The 19,296-nt window shown below is 48.9% G+C and overlaps 1 protein-coding gene across 21 annotated transcripts in view; it reads left to right on the top strand.

The window, feature by feature from the left end:
- The first annotated feature begins 6,117 nt into the window (after positions 1 to 6,117).
- Positions 6,118 to 19,296, top strand: part of FHOD3 (formin homology 2 domain containing 3) — a 450,733-nt gene continuing 437,554 nt past the window's right edge. For 15 of the 21 annotated variants that reach the window (XM_045777869.2, XM_087869863.1, XM_045777879.2 and 12 more), the window contains exon 1: positions 6,118 to 6,424. In XM_045777869.2, coding sequence (XP_045633825.2) covers positions 6,260 to 6,424 — 165 coding nt within the window. In that variant the 5' untranslated portion in view covers positions 6,118 to 6,259. The remainder of the gene's footprint in view (positions 6,425 to 19,296) is intronic. The other 6 variants (XM_045777877.2, XM_045777876.2, XM_045777874.2 and 3 more) reach the window with 1 other exon arrangement.

Below are 19,296 nucleotides of genomic sequence, written 5' to 3'. Positions count from 1 at the left end.
ATTTTTGCCTCTGCTAAATTATTCTCTAGGAACCTGAGTGGGATTCCAGGACAATAATTATGAAAATATTGCTGGGTATAGTCATAACATTTTCCAATAGAAATGTACCGGATTTATAACTGTAGTGTTTCAACGGCATGCTGGCCCAGCCATTGCAGGTTCCCTAGTCTTGGGCTCCCAGGTGTATCACCTGGAAAATATGCTCCATTTCTTCCTTGGTGTAGCCCCTTGTGCTTATGGCAACTCGTTAGTGGGCAGCAGGTGTAGTCTGAAGAAAATGAGCCAGAATGGCTTCAGGATTTAGAGAAAGTAGTGGTGTGTCCCGCAATGGGGAGTGGGGAGAGTAAGGGAAACTCTGCAGAGTGAACAAGTGACCCCACCCCTTCCCCCACTCACCCCAGAAAGTGAGGTGAGGAGGCAGAAAGATGAAGGTCCATTTTCAACATATGTAGGGGCTTGGGCGAAGTTCGAGTGGGGGTCCATATGCCATATGTCTAAATATTTAAAATTCATAAGTCAAACAAAATGTTAAGTAAGATATGTTCTACCAACTTTGACAAATATATCTTTATAACAGCTTAGAATGACAGATGTGAATTTAGTCTTCTGGCTCCTTGGCACTCTGCACAGGAATAGGATGACATGAGGAGAACTGGTCCAGCCCCTGGTCGCCAGCCACAGCCTATACCTTTTTTCTTCTCAGCCCTGAGTCATGAACCCTAGATGTCCATACAGCTAAACTCTGCCTGTGCTCCACTGCAAATGGCCACTCCTTAACTTCTTCTCAGGCTTCGGGGTGTCTCTAGGGAAAAAGCACCCACAGGCCTTGGAAATATGTTCAGTGCCATTTGGGCAGGGAATTCTAGAGAGAGAAGAGCCAGGTGGGCATGAGCTCTTGGTGCTGTGGACTTCTTGCCCTTTAGGGAGGGGTGGGCTGAGCGAGACTCTCTAAAGCACCGAGGCTAGGGCAGGGGCCCCTCTTGCTCTGGGCTAAGGGAAGTACTCGTAAGGACTTTTCTGGATACAGTGAACTACCCCAGAGAGGATCCAAAGATACTCAAGGGAAAAGCCATTTGCCTATCAGCTTGGTCTACAGTGAAGCCCACCAGGCAAAGGATCTCTTCTATAACTTAGAGCTTCCAGTCAGTTTTTAATATGAATGAGCAGCTAGAGATCACAAGAATTTGAGAATGACCTCTGTTATAAAAGAAAAAGAATGAAAGTAAGAGGGGGGAAAAAAACACCCCAAAGAACATACAAGCAGTGCAATGAAATTAAAACTGTAAAGAAAAGATAATGAATAGTATCAGGGGAATCCTGGAGACAAAAAGAAAATTAGAGAACAAGAAAGATTTCCCCAAAATTGAAAACATGAATGCTGTAACTAAAAATTCAGTAACAGAAGGAACATATAGTTGAGGAAATCACTCAAAACGTGGAACAAAATAATCAAAGAGATCAACAGGGTGGAAAACGTTGAGAAAATTAGATCCTGCGGTTTTTGCTCTAGAACTCTTAGAATGCTGTGCTCACATGGCCAGTGGGAAGAAGCCAGGTCTACTTCACTGGATGAGAAGCCATGTGGAGGAGAGAAGAACCAGCTCGTGTGACGTTCCCTAGATCAATCAGCTGACAGCCAACACATATTACCAGATTCAGACAGAGGCTATTTTAGTCCAACCAGCCCCAGTCAAGCTTCCAGATGAGTCCAACTGCATGAGTGACCCCAGCTGAGCCCAGCCCAAATTGCAATTGAGAACAAATAAAATAGTTATTTTTTAAAAAAGATGTTATTTATTTGACAGAGAGAGAGACACAGTGAGAGAGGGAACATAAGCAGAGGGAGACGGAGAGGGAGAAGGCTTCCCACTGAGCAGGGAGCCCGACACGGGGCTTGATCCCAGGACCCTGGGATCATGACCTGAGCTGAAGGCAGACACTTAACGACTGAGCCACCCAGGCGCCCCAAAATAGTTATTGTTTTAAGCTACTACTTTTTGGGGTGATTTGTTATGAAACAAAGACTGAATAAAAGAGAAATTGGTACCAGGGAGTGAAGTGCTACCATAATGAAACCCCAAAATGTGTGGTGTTGGTTTGGGAACTGGGCAGGGGCAGAGGCTGGAAAGGTGGTGAGGAAACTGCTATTTGAATCACTGCACAGATGAGGCATGGGCTCCTCAGATACCACTTCTCTGATCCAGAGACCTGTGACCTAAACAGACAAGTTTTCTGCCCCTTAAACACCTAATCTACAATGGCGAGACTGGACAGAACAGACACTCATTCAAAAAGAAAGGGACTGTGAGACACACAGCGGTCACTGACCCATGGCAGTTCTGAGCTCCAGACAGGTGTGTGCTGCCAGCTCCTCCTGCTCCGGGGAGTGGGGCCCCATTCTGCTCCCTGTGATGATTCCCAAGTTCACTGTTCTCCACGGCTCTTAGCTCCACCTTCTGATAGATCCTTACTTTCCCAAACAAAACGAAACAAAACAAAACAAAAACCCAACAAACACAAAACAATAGCTCCATGTTTGCTGCTGAACAGCTCTCTTAGAACTCCACTGCAGGTTGGAGTTCCAGAGGTTTCTTTTTATTTTGAATAATTTTAATTCCCTTTTAGTCCAAATTTGCTGTGATTCCATTAATGCAACTATCTTAAACACTTTGTGGATTTTCTATGAATCTTATTAGGGTTTACTCTGTGTTCCCAACACTATATCCATAATTCTTTCTCATTTGGGTCTCTCAGGCTGCCGTGGAATAACACCCATTAGGATTCTTAGAAGTCCCTTTGCTTAAATGAGAGTTACCAGGCACCACCTTAAATCTCTGTGAGATCTTAACGAAGGGTCTTATAACCACACTTAAAAATTGATCTTTACCAAAGTCAGTTACTAGCTGGGCAGACTGGGGTTGAGAGATTATTTTATTCTACAACCCAGCAAGTCTTAGGCCCTCTGTATTTCCTCTAAATTCTGCTAGCAAACAGAATATCTTACTATATGCAGTTAGAAGCACCTATCAGATATTTTTGACATACTGTCTAGAGCTCTCCTTAGCTAAGACTCCTAGTTCATTAGATACATTTTTGATCTCCCAAATTACTGTAGGCAGTTGGGTAGTCATTTTGCCAATTGTTTCACCACTACATAACACCACTAACCATATCGCCAGTCTTCAGTAGTAGTTCTCTTACCGCTTTTCTAAAGCGAGACCTGGCTTCTTCACATGGTATTCTCAGGTCAACATTCTTTTCTTTTTTTTTTCCACTGAATATTTACCCAGCACCTTTTTTGTTTGTTTTTTGTTTTTAATAATAATTTTTTATTATGTTATGTTAGTCACCATACGGTACATCCTTAGTTTTTGATGTCTTGTTCCATGATTCATTATTTGTGTATGACACCCTCAGGTCAACATTCTAGGAGGGTGAGAGCAGAAGCTGTAAAGCTTCTTGATGCTTGGTTTTAGAAATCACACAAAGCCACTTCCAACAGATCCTCTTTGTCAAAGCAAGTCACAAAGCCATCCCCATTCAAGCAGTGGGGAAATAGTCCCACCTTTTTATGGAAGAAGTGGAAAAGTCAGATTGCGAAATGGTGGGAATAAAAGGAATGGGAAGAATTACTGTGGCCATTCTTGCCAGCAAAACAACCACATCGAGCCAAGTCTGAGGATAGAGAGCAAAGATACTTTCAGACATAAGAGTGACCAAAAGTTTATCTTTTCAGGAAACTACTAAGGTATATATTGACAAAAATGAGAATATAAATCAAGTAAAAATAAGACAAGTAATGGAACCAGGGGGTCCCACACAAGAGAGAAGCCAAGGAACTCTCCAGGAAGATAGGGCTGAGAGAGCCACATTCCAAATGAGACCAGGAGCATGGAGGACACCGGAGGAATATCTCTGAAAAGGATATCTTAGGAGAAAATACAGCACTGGGAAATAATTTGACAGTATTGAAAGAGGTGTTTTCAGAGCTGTTGCAGGATATGAGAAGACCCAGGGGTGCCTGGGTGGCACAGTCGTTAAGCGTCTGCCTTCGGCTCAGGGCGTGATCCCAGCGTTCTGGGATCGAGCATCACATCAGGCTCTTCGGCTAGGAGCCTGCTTCTTCCTCTCCCACTCCCCCTGCTTGTGTTCCCTCTCTCGCTGGCTGTCTCTGTCAAATAAATAAATAAAATCTTTAAAAAAAAAAAAAAAGGATATGAGAAGACCTAACCAGCTGTTCAAGAAAAAAAATAGGGAAGTGAAAAAAATTGAAACAAATATTAACTTCAGAAAAACAAAAAGTTGTACAACAAAAGTTATGTAATCATGTGCACTACTTGGCACAAAAGTGAACAATATTAACATAATCATCATTTAAAAAAATCACTGAATAGGAATTCAATTAGAATTGTGATAAAACTATATTGGGAAGATGGAGAAAGGGAAGTGGTCTGTAATAAAGCTAAAAAAAAATCTTCATTTAGCATGATAGAAAGCCAGTGTATTATCTAAAATTCATAATTGAAAGTAGATCAGTGTGGTTACATTATTTAGAAATGGGTGCCTCTGAAAAAAGAAGAGAAATGTGTGCCTCTGAGAAGTGGGATGGGATGGGAACGGTGGGATGGGAATGGGGATTGTAAAATAGGGAGCCGATTTTTTTGTTATAACTTTTTCTTTCCCTGGACCAGAGAACTCATTCAACGAGCAAGTAAGCAGCAGAAGTAAGGAAAGCTCGAGTTCTTCTGAATGAGCAGAAGTGTCATGGATCATTGTTGTTTTAAGACCAGGCTTAAGTGTTGCATGTGTGGCAGGGAGAGTCTATGGAGAGGGAAGGCTAAAGGTGCTGCTGAAGGGGGCGCCTGGCTGACTTATTCCACGGAGCAGGCGACGCTTGATCTTGGGGTTGTAAGTTCCAGCCCCATGTTGGGTGTAGAGATTACTTAAAAATAAAATGTTAAAAACAAACCAGTCAGTGAAGGGGGTAAGTATGGGACAAGGGTTTCTTTCTCCTTGAAACCAGAGGGAAGGGAGAGAGAGAGGTCATAGAGCCTCCTTGCAAATAGACACCGATGCTAAGAGCAATTGCGTATTAGCCCAGGTACCTATATAAGGTGTGAGGAACACTGACTTGGTCACCGCCTGGGAAAGGAGAGAACTGTCGAATCCTTATTGGAAACGGAGGGGGTCGCTCGCGAGCAGCGAGGAGAGCGGAGGGAGGCGGAGAGGAGGAGCCCCGGTGCTCCGGCGTGGCCGAGGCTGGCGCGCTGCCGCCGAGGCAGGCGCGCTGCAGCCCTTCCTTCCACGTCCCTCGGTCGCGAGCGCGTCTCTAAGTCGCCGCGGCCCCTCCGCAATTCGGTGACCTCTCCGAAGCGGTCCGCGGCCCCACAAGGTCCAGTGTGGGCTTTTGGGACCGAATTGGTCAAGAGGCTGCAGTGATAACAGAGGGTCAACTAGCACCCACCAGGTGGCCCCGGTGTCACGCCCAGCGCTGGGGTCCTGGGGCAGAGCCTCGCAGTCCCCCAGTCGTCTCTCCTAGCGCCTCCTGAGATTGTCTATGAGGAGCTGCCTGGGTTCCCCGGCTCACCCTCCTTCTTCTAAGCTCCCTTCTCCCCAAGGGAAACCTCCCGGTCACCCTTGCCTGGGCTTTCGGTGGCTGCCGCCACCCTGCTTGCTGTCAGGGGCCGGCTCCCTCGCCTGCAGATGCCCAGCTGGGGTTTTTCAGATCCAGGCAGCAGGAGCCCGGCGCCGCCGCCTTCATCTGGAAGGGGTTAAGCCCTCTCACAGATGGGGAAGACAGGATGGCCATTCCCTCCAGTTCCCGGAGCTCGTAGGGGTACAGCTCCGCGGGTGCTCCCTACGCCGAGGGGCGCACGTACTGCCGGAGTCGGCCCGCCGGGGATTCCCGCCCCGCCGCCGCTGGTAGCAGGCTCGGCGCGGGGCTGCGGATGCCGCGCCAGCCATTCTCTCTTTCCCTTTCCCCGCGGCAGGTCCCGCCGGCCGGGGCAGCGGCGCCGGGCGCTAGGGGACGGAGGAGGGGAGGAGCCGGAGAAGGAGGGGACAGAGGGGCCCGTGGGCCCCGCCCCCGCCCCGCCCCCCGCGGCCGGAGCCCGGGCTGCAGCCGGGCGCGCCGGAGCCTGCGAGCCCGCGAGCCAGCGAGCGGCGGCCGCGGCCTCCCCTGCTCGCGGCGTGACCCCGGCGTCCCAGCCCGCGGCCCCGCCGGTCCCGGCGCCCGCGCTCCCAGGGGCAGGGATGCATCATGGCCACGCTGGCTTGCCGGGTGCAGTTCTTGGACGACACGGACCCTTTCAACAGCACCAACTTCCCCGAGCCCAGCCGGCCGCCGCTGTTCACGTTTCGCGAGGACCTCGCTCTCGGCACCCAGCTGGCCGGGGTCCACCGGCTGCTGCGGGCGCCGCACAAGGTACGGCCGACCGGTGCCAGCTGGGTTTCCTGGACGCAGCCCGTGCTGCGGGGCGCGCGGAGGTGGGGACACAGCGCGCAGGCTGGGGTAGGCGCGGCCCCCCGGGACAGGCGCCCAAGGGCAGACCTCCCCCTCCCGGTTAGGCAGAGGGGCCCCGGGCATCCGCCGGCTGGCGCGGGATCTCCCGGGCGCGAGAGGAGAAGAGCCCCGCGCTCCGGCCCAGAGCGGGCGGGGCCGAGCAGGTGCCGCGCCGGCCGGAGGCGGGATGGAGAAGATTTCCCCGGCGCGGTGCCGTTAGCTCGGCTGGGTGGGCGGGGTGGAGCTCCGACGCCGGCGGTCTGCCTTGCTACCTGGGCGGACGCTGAGCGGGGCGCGGAAAGAACCCGGGCCCGGGGGACTCAGGTCTAAATCTCCCAGGCCTCTGGGGCCGCTGAGGGCGGCCGCGCGACCCTCGCGACAAAGCACGCTTCCCTGGGGACACCTCCTCCCCCGCGGGGCATCGCCGGGGACGCTGACTGCGCACTGAGATAGCGCTCCGAGTAGTCCCTTTTTCTCGGGAGAAGCAGGTGGCCTTGGGAACCTTGGAGGAGCAGTCACTGTGGGAGGAGGGGCGGGGGCGCGGAGGGGCGGCGCGCGCACAAAGCCTGAGCCTTGCAGCCCGAAATGAGTGTCCCCTGGGAAGAATGGCTTCTCAGTCCTCCCGATAGAGGCTTTTTTCTTCTTTTCTTCTTCTTCTTTTTTAACCCTTTGCAGGAGGACAGGCATCTTGCAAAGTGTGTGTTGCAAAGAGCTGGGCATTGCAAGCTAACCATTTAGTGACTCAGGAGAGCCCTTCCTCCTACTTAAACAGATTGCACCTTGAAGAATTAATTACTTCCCAGCACATTTTTTTGCTTAGGATTCATATCAAAGCTTGGAGATGATTTATTCTTTGAAGATCAACATTGATAAATATTTGGAAGAGATAACCCTTGATACCAAAAAGAAAAAATTGATTTTCGAAAATTCTTTAGATTTCTGTATGACGTTCACCTGCCTTGGAAGAGAGGGAGGTTGTATGTGGAAACTAGTGAACTTTGGCAGTGCTGTTTTTCTCCCTCTACTAGGAGGGTATCAGTGCTTTCCCTCCTTACTTAATTAGTAACCTGTTTTCAGGAGTAAGGAAGGGGTCAGCGCTAGCTCATTCTCTCCATGTTGGTGCAGAATGGATCTCAGTCACTGTTTGGGGGAATCTCTCTGGTCATAAAAGCAGGTTGGATTGGGAGATGGAGGGACAGAATGAGGTGCTGTGAATTCAGTTGATCAGAATCACTTTTGTAAATTATTTGGGTCTTCTTAATCAGTAGATTGAGTCACAGGTTTTCGAAGGGCTTCTTCAGCATCCTGATATTCCATTCATTATCATCTCTGATTACAGTGATCTTTTGTCGAAACCACAGAAGGCTCATAATTGTGGCACTATGACCTTGAAGTGGTTTTCTTGGATTTCAAGCCCTATATACATAGGTTGACTTTTCTAGCTGGAAGCGGAAGTACGGTTTTATGTTTCCCTGGACTAGCCCCCTAGTCTTGATCCTGTGTCCCTGGTCTGGTCTGGTAGGAGGAAATCCTGGGGCTCCAGCTCGGGCTTCCTGCACCACCGCCCCCTCCCGGCGCAGAAGCCACAGCAATGAAATTGCACTGGCTCACAGAACTTTCTGAGGTGTCCCCTGTAGAATAAGCAGAACCAGAAGGTATCCCATAGAACCCCTTGACTCCCTGTCTCGGCAGCCTGCCAGCCTTAGTCTCAGCATCTTTTGCCCAAAGACCTCTGCAATACGTTCAGCTGTTTGGCATTGTTTTTTACATCTAGAACGGAGTGATTGGCTGATTCTATTAGCCAGGGTTCTGTAAGGCAGAACTCAGGGCATTTATGTGCCTAGGTGCACATTCATGTTCTAAAATGCTTGTTAGTTTCCAGCAGGGAATCTTCAAATTGCATGGCCCCCCTGCGATGGAAAGAGTGAACGAGTTTTGCTCACTTGGCATATCGGTATACACCTATATCTCACCACCAGGGACGTGAGTGCACGGTCCCATTAAATGCCACGGACCTCTGTGAAGGGGATACTTTTATAATTCCTATTTTGCAGATGAGGAAACTGAGGCAGAGAGCAATGAAGTAACCTAGTTTCTCTGCTAGGGGCAGAGAGCTGAGATTCAAGCCAGGCCTGTGTGTCTTGAGCCCCCAGGGCTGCTCTGCTCCCTGGACCAGCTGTGTGGCTGTGGGCAGAAAGCAGCACCTCGTGGGGGTTCCGTCCCAGTAACTTGGGGAGCTTACCAAATCGCCTTTGTGTGCCAGGTACTTTTTGGCCTGGGGCAGGTGAATGTTACAAGCGTGAGTAAGAGCCTTGAGGCAGAATTCCTGGTCTGGTAGAGTTCACCTGAGAGGTGGGAACAGATAGTTACCAACCCTGCCGTGAATTAGCTGATGGTGAGGGAGTGGACAAGCTGTCACTCCAGGCCCCTGCGATGAGTAAGGCTTCGCACACCACGTGGAATGCTTCTCCTAGGGTGAGCCCGGCCTTGGCAAGATAGGGAGTTCCTTGGGGGAGGGCAATCTGTGTGATGGACAGGACAGAGAAGCCTGACCGGGGAACATGCAGACACCCTCGGTGTACCCAGTGGTCCGGCACGTGCAACTCTCCTGGGGAGTAAACTTGTTGCTTGAAGTAGATCACACGTACAGAAGAGTTAGGGCAAAGGTGAGCAGCTGGAGGCACGGTCACCAAGTGAACACACCTGTGCAACCAGCCTCTAGAAGGACCTCTCATTTGTACAGCCCCCTTCCTAGGATTCTCCTGTGCTGGGAACCTGTGAATTGGATAATCTCTCAGGCCCTTCCCAGCCCAAACCAGAGTCTGTGCATCTTTTCTTTTTTCTTTTCTTTTTAAGATTTTATTTATTTATTTGAGAGAGTGAATGAGAGAGAGAGAGAACACAGGGTGTGTGGGGGGGTAGGAGCAGAGGGAGAGGGAGAAGCAGACTCCCCACTGAGCAGAGAGCTCTTCTCAAGGCTGGATCCCAGGACCCTGAAATCATGACCTGAGCCAAAGGCAGATGCTTAACCTACTGAGCCACCCAGGTGCCCCCTGTGCATCTTTTCTTAACTTAATGGTATATTAATTTAGATCACATCTGCTGACTCCTTTAGAAGTTAGTTGTTCATTTAACTAGTATCATCTTGGACAAAAAAGATATAGTATGCATATTATGCTTTCTTTGTTTTTTCCCTAAGCGGCTAGTAGTTCCAGGGAAGACAGTTACATTAATGATGAGTTTGATAACAAAAAGGTCAAAGCAGATGTTGTATTCTCACTGGGGAGATGTTCATTTTGGTGGTTCTATGTTCTGTCTGGCCTAGGTAAGGCCTTCTGTTGTCTAATGTTGTATGAATAGGTGTTTGTTTCTGGTTTAGTGTTTTAAAGAATTATAATTATAGGACTTCTAATTTAGAAAAATCTATACAGTAGAATTAGTAAGTCAGAGGCCTTTCAAAATTTAAATGTGTTGGACTGATTGATACAAAAGGCTAAGGATTCTTGTTTCCTTTTGATAGACAAAAGTGGAATTGGAGAATATTTTTACAAAAAATGTGATAACTAGCTTACCCGTTAAAATGGCAATTAAGACAGTAATTTAGCTCAGGAGATGTTTCGGTCCCTTTTGTGGACCAGACCGAGTGGAGTGATGCTAGTGGCTGTGTTCTAGGCACTTGCCTGAGGCAAGGAGCATCCTAGACATGCGTCATCTCACCAAGTGCACGGATCAGGTACCGGTACTGTTGCATTTCAGAGCAGAGGAGACCCACAGCAGATGGGATTCCCCTGGTCACATGAGGGGGAAATTCCAGGGTTGGCATTTGACACCAGGTCTGAGCTCTTAATGACTCCACGGTAATGTCTTGGATGTCTTCCTTTCAGGCAGCCTGTCCATTTGCCAGAGTTCTTTTCCAACATGCTTCGTGATTCCTGTGCACGCTACAGTCCAAGCAGCATGGATTAGAGGTCGCTTAGGTCAGGCTCTCAGTAGGTGGGGCTCTGACTGTCTCCCCTGTTGCAGATAAATTCCTTGAGGGAGAAGACCTGGCTGTCGAGTTCTCCCCTGTTTTTCTTGAAGCTGACTAGTGCTGAGACGGAGTGTGCCCTAAGTTGATCGATCTGTGTTAGTTATGGAACACAAATCCACTGGTATTATTGCTGTAATGAATTTCCACCTTAATCCTCTTAAGGGACACATCTGTTTGCTACATTACATTAAGATTTTTAAAAGATGAGATCGCTGGTAAAGCTGGCAAATGTGTCGTGTCACAGAGCGTCTTAGGACAAAACTGTTTAAGAATGTTGTATGAACTGCTAAGAGCATCTCCGTGGAAGCTGGGTTGAATCTGACTCTACCGTAATTAGCTCAGTTGGTTGGAGCCGGGCTATTGAGATCAGGATCATGGGATTGAACTCTTTATGGGTCAGTTGGCTTTGCTTCATGCATGGCCACAGACAGCATCAGTAAGGCAGCCAGACGTCCCGCAGGTGCCGTCATGGCTTCCTGCAAGGATCTGGGTTCGAAGGGACTGGCAGAAATCTTTGGGGGGAAAAGGAGACATTGCTGGGAGTGTGCTGGGCACTACACGGCAGGCCTCCCTGCATAACTTCATCCATCCTCATAACAGCTCTAGCAGGTGGACAGTAGTATCCCCAGGTAACAGATGGGGAGACTGAGACAAGGGGAGGCAAAGCAGGTTATCTAAGGCCACGCTGCTTTTAAGTGAAGGAGCTGAGATTTAAGGTCAAGTCTTTTTTTTTTTTTTTTTTTTTTTTTTTTACTCCAAAGCCTGTAGCCAACTGTGTCCCATTATTAGAAAGCCAGCAGAGCACATGCTCTCTGTGCAGGGGGAGGTGCAGGTGGGGGAGGGGGGCGACTGCAGTGCCTTCACACGCGGCTGCCTGTCACAGGGCTGTGACTTAAACGGTTGTGCTCTGGTAAGTCCTTCCAGCGTGGAAGCTCTGTGAGTTCTGTGCCTTTTGTCCTCGCAGTCCAACCTGGGTCCCTCTGGAAAACAGCAGGCCTGCGTCCGCCCTCCCCCTCCGGGCTCTGCAATGTTGGTTCTTAGTGGTGGCAGATTTAAAACTGATTACCATGCTGAAGCCGGCGCTGAGCACCCCTCCCCCAGCCTTCTTTCTCCTCCAGGGTTTATTTCTCTGTGAAGAGGGAACTTTGAACACTTGGCGAACTTTTCTGCCCCCCCCCCTCCCGCCCCCAGCAGCTCCCGGCACCCTCCGCGTCTCTCCAGGGGATGCCCCTGCTGCCTGTGGCTGGCTCAGGAAGGTCCCCAGGGCCACCTGGCTTTCCGATTCGGGGGCGTTTTCAGAATCTCGGGTTCGTCAGCATTTGCTCCTTTACAGAGACAAGCAGACTGCTTTTTGTTTTTGTTTTTGTCTTTGACAATTTTATTGGGAAGTGTTTCTGGATCTTGTTCTGAACTAAGAAGGAATGGGGAAAATTAAGTTACAATGAATGTTAAAACCTCACCACAGGGGTGCAATCAGCAAAATCCAGATTGTGGGCAATTATAGTTTTTCCAAAAATTAAATTGCAAAGAAAAAAAGATAGAAAGGAACTTTAGATGAAAAGAGATTTAAGAGATAGATAACAACCAATCGCAATGTGTGGCTCTAATCGGATACTAATTTGAACAAACACACAGTAAAGAAATATTTGAAGTCATTGGGGAAACTTGAATAATGACTGATATTAAAATTCATTAAATTTAAATTAATGAAAATAAATTATTTGATATTAAAAATTATTAAGGTGTGATAACAATATTATGGTTTTATTTAAAGGGACATTTGGGTTTTTCAAAGATACATACTGAAATATTTACAGATGAAATTATAGGATGTCCAGAATTTGCTTCAAAATGATCCCGGATGAGGGGAAAGTAGGTGGGTGAGTTTACAGAGGAACAAGGTAGACCATGAGTTGAAGCCGGATTATGGGTATATGAGGGGGTCATTATACTATCTTCTATACTTTTATATATGTTGAACTTTTTTTTTGAACTTTTTAAATAAAAGAGCTAAAAAATTAGGTTACGAGTTCCAATGTTCCCTTTGGGATCCGAGTCCTTTCCTTCAGTGTCACTGGTGTCCTGAGCGGGTTCGCTGTGGCCGAGCTGGCCAATTGTCAGCAAACTGGTCATTGTGCGCCCACTGATGTTTTTCTTCCCACCCTGATGGTTGCGTTCTCCTTAGGATCTTTGGGAAACAAGTGTAGGACATCAGTCTTTTTACGTTCAGGATATGTTTCTAGGCTCAGTCAGTTCTTGTGATGAAGCCAGCTCAGCGATCATCGGTTTGGTAAAGGAAGGGTTAAGGTAGAGAGATTCTACGTGCAGCTTCTGTAGATGCCCCTCCATTTTTATCATGAAGCCAAGGTGTTGCGAAGGCTATAAATAATGATGCCAGTATAAAGGCGCTCAGCTTCCCAGTGGCTGTTGGAGCCACTTGCTCTCACGGCCACACCCAGGGTCTTACTTGGTTCTCTCCACCTGGACCTTGAGTACGCCCCAGGAGAGCTTCCCAGAATGCAGTTGCCGGGCAGCGATGTTGTCATGTATATGAAAATGTAAGTTGATGGTATATGTTGGCACTCTTACAGGCAGCTTTTGATTCCTATGGACAGATTAAACTGTTTATGGATTAGCTACTGGGGAGGGGGAAGATGGATCGTTAAAAAAAAAGATTACCATGCATGAGCAAAATTATATACCCAGAAGTTGGTCCGTTTTTAGAGCCACATAGTAACAAATCACATTACATTGTATCTATTTACAACTTGGGAACATACTTCCTCTTCACCACTTAGATTCGTAACCAGAAAGTAAAATTGTGAACTCCAAGGGGGAATGTTTAGAACTTAATATCAGGAAAAAAATGTTTCGAAATTGTTAGCACATTGGAAAAAGGGAAAATGTTAACCAACTTGCAATTCAGTATAGCCTCACACCCCTAGATTTGGCAAAAGGGACACAGACACATGGATTGTTGATCGCCTCATCAAGTATTTTTAACATTCTTGGAAAGAAGAAAACGCAGAAGGCTTTGTTGTCATCGATCAGGCTTCTTTGTGCTGGTATTATGGCAGCGAATGGAATGCGGTGGTCTTCACCAGAGTGCACAGGACACCCCAAAGTTTATTTCGAAGTTCTCAGGATGGAAGATATAACTGATGCATCTTCGGACGGATCCCGAGAGTGGCTTGGGGCTCGTAGCAGATGAGTCGAAGGGCAGATGCTGCTGAGTGGCCAGACTCTGACAGGTTGAGAGCAGGTGCAAGACGGAGCAGTGGGTCCTTAGAGGAGAGGATGACAAGGAGGGTCCTTCTGGCGAAGTTGCGGTCACCCACAGCACTGCGGCCACTCACCTTGCCTGTTAATGCTGGCCAGAGTTTTGACTAAAGGAGTTTATACCCCTTACATTTTATACCACTTTAATGCTGTTTTGTTTTCTCTATGATTAGAGCTCACCTTCCCCAGGCCTCCCCTCATGACAGTTAATTAATCCAGAGTCAAAGGTAAGTCCCTCACGACTCATGAACACGTGTGTGACGGTGTTGGGGTTGAGACAAAGGGCTTAAACAGTGCTTCCTTCCCTTCTCCTCTTGTAATTTAATTAAATGAAATTTAATGCTGTTAAGTGTGCTACACCCACTCACAAGCTTTCGATCCTCATGAACAATTTTGACGGGACTTCCGTCTGGTTCTCTGATGTCACCAGGGAGGCCGTGTGCGGCTCGAGGTGCACGGGTGCGGACTCCCTGGGAAGGCGGCCGACTGAAGAGAGAGGCTGACGACATCCCAGTCACAGGGACCGTGGGGGGCGTGGAGCCCGGTCTCATCGGTGTCTCCCTGACCCACATACGTCCACAGCCTCGGAGGGCCGTTGCTGGGCTGTCTGCTCCATTGTCTAGCAGTCTGCTTTGTGCCGGTGCCCCACTGTCTACTGACTGTGGTTTATAGTTAAGGGTGGGTATCTGGTGGGTGGACGTTCTCTCCTTGCCTTGCAGCGTAGCCATTAATAGGAAAAATGGTGAAAGAGGGTCCCTTTAATGGATTTTAATGTGAAGGAATACTTACAAAAGGGGCCCATGTGACCCGTTAAAGAGGAAAGAGAGAGGGGCGCCTGGGTGGCTCAGTCGGTTCAGCATCTGTCATCAGCTCAGGTCATATCTCAGGGCCTGGGAAGGAGCCCCATGTAGGGCTCTGTGCTCAGCGGGGAGTCTGCTTCTCCCTCCCCTTGCTCATGCCCTCTCTTGCTCTCTCTTTCAAATAAATAAATAAAATCTTAAAAAAAAAAAAAAGGGAAAGAGAGAGTCAGAAAACATCACTCTTCTGCTCCAAACCTCCCTTAGCCCCCTGTCCTTCAGGGTCATCCAAAGCCCTTGCATGGCCGGCTCACTGCTCCAAGAACGCAGGGTTGCTTGGTTGGCCGGTTTTATGGTCTGTTTCATTTACTGATGTAGCCCTAGCGCCTAGAACCGCCTTGCACAAAGTACATGTCTAGTAAATGGTTGTCGAACGGGCGAATGGTCATAGCATTCAGAGCTAGAAGGAAGGAAGTGTGGTCTCATTCAAACTCTTTCCAGGCATTAGTTCCTTCTGGAAAACCTCTGACTTGCATAGTCTAGTATGAGAGTGAGTAGTTGCCCCTCCCTTCGTGGGCAGCCTTTCCCCTTTTTGAGCTCTATTTGTTAGAATTTATTCTTTACTTGTTCCTGATTTTCACTTGCAGAAGTGGATTTTCATATCTTCACAGAAGGGGATGGGGATGGGTCTGGACACTATTGGTTGACTGTGGCTAAGAGGGCGGTAATAGGATGGATAAGCCAGAAGGGCCGTGACCACAGCGTTTGGTAAGTGGAGTGAGCTGCGACCTGCAGATTGCCTAGATGGGGTTGCTGGAAGTGTCCAACCTGCCACTTTACCCTGTCATGGCAGAAGTAAGAAGCTCCTTTCTTCTCATGTTAACGTGGAGTAATGCGGTCTGTTTTTCTTGCCTGAGTCGATATTATCTATATTGGTCTGTGTCTGCTTACACCCTCAACCGTCTTCAGACTTGTGTTTCCACCTGGCTGTGAACTTAAACTGTGTGTGTGGAATCCAGAGTGACGCAGCCGGGGAGAGGTTACCATTAGCAGAGCTGGATTCAGGGAGAGAAAGGCCACGAGGCAAGGAGTCCTACCCACACGAAACTAACAGAGCATCTGTTCCCATCACAGAACGAGCACGTGGATAAATTTGGAAACTACAGAAAAGCACACTGAAGCAATAAAAACCACTCTTCTCACCACCCAAAGGGAACCAATCACTCTTACCACTTTGTGTCTTGCCAGGATTTTAATAGCTATGCATTTTAAATTATAATATTATGAATACTTTCCCAAGCCATTAAATACTCTTGGAGCATATCCTCTTTAATGACAGCGCGGTGATTCATTCTGTGCTCGTACTGTGGTCCTTGGAAGCCTTGCTCCCCTGCGCTGTGCGGGAAAGGGCTCGGTCTCTGCCATGTTTATTTGCCTGTGCTTGGGGCTTAATACTCAGTAAACAAATGCAGTAAATGAATGAACTGTTAGACGTTTAGGTAGTTGTCACTATAAAAATAGAGATAAGGCTGTAGCATATATGCTTGCAGAAAGAAAACCTTTGTGCTTATGTCTGATTATTTCCTTAAGATGAATTCCTAGGGGTTTAGTTGCTGAGCAGAAGGGTGAGGAATTTACCTGGGATGGCCACAGTTTCCCCATTTTAAGAAGATGGTTGGAGAGGTGGTCCCAGAATCAGTGGAGGGCTGGTGAAGAGCTAGGCCAAGCTGTGAAGCCCAGCTGCAGGGTGACCTTGTCCGGACACGCAGCTGGTGTCAGGACTGAGAGGAACATTTGGATTCTGGGAGTACCACCAGGTGGGATTCCGAGAAGACTGTTAAAACCCTTAGTAAATTATGTGTCTGTATCCCATGGGCTCTGCCTATTTTGAGGGACAAAATCATGACTATACTTTAAAAGTCAAAGCTAAACTTAGAACTGCCACATTGTATGCAGATGAGAATCAGTATTGTGTTAGGAAGACAAAGGTACCTCTCATTAGCTGCTGGCGCTGTGAGAGAACCGGGCGCTTGCATGCTGCCGGAGGCCTCGTCAGTGGCCCTTCCTCTTTCGAGAGACTTGGCAACACGTACGAATCATAACAATGATTATTTTTGACCCGGTGACCCCGCTTACAAGAATTATTTGAAGAGATAAATAAAAATATAAAAATGCTATATGTATAAAGATATTTGAGGATTATTTTATTTTATTTTTAAAGATTTTATTATTTATTTGACAGAGATAGAGACAGCCAGCGAGAGAGGGAACACAAGCAGGGGGAGTGGGAGAGGAAGAAGCAGACTCATAGCAGAGGAGCCTGATGTGGGGCTCGATCCCCTAACGCCGGGATCACGCCCTGAGCTGAGGGCAGACGCTTAACCGCTGTGCCACCCAGGCGCCCCTGAGGATTATTTTAATAATGAAGAGCTAAACAATCCTCAATGTCCCATGACAAGGGAGATATTAAATATATTACATTTTCCTATGGATAGAATATTGGGCAGCTAATAAAACTCCTATCCTAGTGCAGCCTGTTATAACAAAATACCATAGATCGGGGGGCTTAAACCAGACATTTATCTTCTCAACAGTTTTGGAGGCTGGAAGTCCAAGATCAAGGTACCCGCAGATTTGGTTCTTGGTAAGGTCCTCCTTTCTGGCTTGTGGATAGGCCACCTTCTTGCTGTGTTCTCACGTGGCAGAGAGAGAAAGCTCTGGTGTCTCCCTCTCCCTCCTTCCCCTCCCTCCCTCCCTTCCCCTCACTCCCTTCCTTCCTCTCCCTCCCTCCCTATGTTCCCTTCCTTCCTCTCCCTCCCTCCCTACGTTCCCTTCCTTCCTCTCTTCCTCCCTCCCTCCCTTCCTTCCTCCTTCCCCTCCCTCCCTTCCCTTCCTTCCTTCCTTCCCCTCCCTCCCTTCCTTCCTTTCCTTCCTCTCTCTTCCTCCCTCCCTTCCTTCCCTCCTTCCCCTCCCTCCCTTCCTCCTTCCCTCCCCTCCCCCTTCCCTCCCTCCCTTTCCTTCCTTCCTTCCTTCCTTCCTTCCTTCCTTCCTTCCTCCTGCCCTTCCCTACCTTTCCCTTCCCTTCCCTTCCCTTCCCTTCCCTTCCCTTCCCTTCCCTCCTCTCTCTTCCTTCTTCCCTACTTCCCCTCCCTCCCTTCCTTCCCTTCCCTCCCTCCCTTCCCTTCCCTTCCCTCCTCTCTCTTCCTTCCTCCCTCCCTTCCTTCCCTCCTTTCCCTCCCTTCCTCCTTCCCTCCCTTCCCTCCCTCTCTTTCCTCCCTTCCTCCCTTCTTCCTTCCTTCCTTCCTTCCTTCCTTCCTTCCTTCCTTCCTTCCTTCCTTCCTTCCTTCCTCCTGCCCTTCCCTACCTTTCCCTTCCCTTCCCTTCCCTTCCCTTCCCTTCCCTTCCCTTCCCTTCCCTTCCCTTCCCTCCTCTCTCTTCCTTCCTCCTTCCTTCCCCTCCCTCCCTTCCTTCCCTTCCCTCCCTCCCTTCCTTCCCTCCTTTCCCTCCCTTCCTCCTTCCCTCCCTTCCCCCTTCCCTCCCTCCCTTCCTTCCCTCCTTCCCTTCCCTCCCTCCCTTTCCTCCCTTCCTCCCTTCCTTCCTTCCTTCCTTCCTCCCTCCCTCCCTCCCTCCCTTCCCTTCCCTTCCCTTCCCTTCCCTTCCCTTCCCTCTTCTCTCTTCCTTCCTTCCTCCTTTCCTTCCTTCCTTCCTTCCTTCCTTCCTTCCTTCCTTCCTTCCTTCCTTTTTTCTTTTGTGGTTTTGTACCTTTAATTTCCTCTTCTTGTAAGGGTACTGATCCCATCATGGGGCCCCACCCTCATCTAAACCTAATTACCTCCAAAAGGCTCTACTTCCTGATACCATCACATTGGGAGTTAGGGTTTCAAAATATGCATTTTGGGAGACATATTCAGTCCATAACAACTCACAGGAATCATCAGATTGTACGTACGGAAATGGAGCTAAGAAATGTCTGAGTAACTTCTTCCTCCGAGACCTGGTCATGTCGCTCTTCTGCATCTTATTCGTTACAAACGCCGAGTCAGACGTGACTCCTCTGCTCACACCCGGTCCCCTCCCCTCCATTCCTGAGTCTTCTTGGCTCTCATTCGGACTCCTGGCTCTGGAAAACAGCTTTCTGATCCGTCCCCCCACCCCCAGCCCGATTTCCCTGCCTCCCCCTTCTTCCCTCTGGTGGCCCCCCACTATTTACGGGGTGAAGTCCCAGCCCTTCACAGGGACACTCAGGGTTCTCTGTGACCTGGCCTCTGGTCTGCCGCTCCCACAGGGTCCCCGGCCGTCCTTCCTTCCCTGCCCCTCCCAAACCCTGTGCTAAATCCTTGCAGATCTCCGCATAGGCTGCCCTGGATGGTCTTTCAGGTTCTTGCCTCCACCCGGACCACCTCTTCAGCCCTCCAGCCTGAGCTGAGACCGCATCTAAGGGTCACCTCTGGGGGCTTTCCCGGCCCCCCCAGACCCAGGCGGGCTGTGCTCCGTGCGCCCCCTCCCCCATGACACTGTGTTCCTGTCCTCCCACCAGGGGTAACCCTTCTGGAGCAGGGAGTGCGGTTTAACTTACCTCCCAGGACAGTGCCTGGCACATGAGAAAGCCTAATACATAATTTTTGAATATTGGAAGGACTGTTAAGTGGACAACCACAGTACACATTTCCATCGTGATGATTGCAGCA

This window comes from Ursus americanus, chromosome 19 (genome assembly GCF_024610735.1).
Source record: "Ursus americanus isolate L20-20 chromosome 19, mUrsAme1.1.p, whole genome shotgun sequence".
Lineage (NCBI taxonomy): Eukaryota > Metazoa > Chordata > Mammalia > Carnivora > Ursidae > Ursus > Ursus americanus.
The sequence above is the reverse complement of the archived record's forward strand: the minus strand, read 5'-3'. Positions and strand labels throughout refer to the sequence as shown.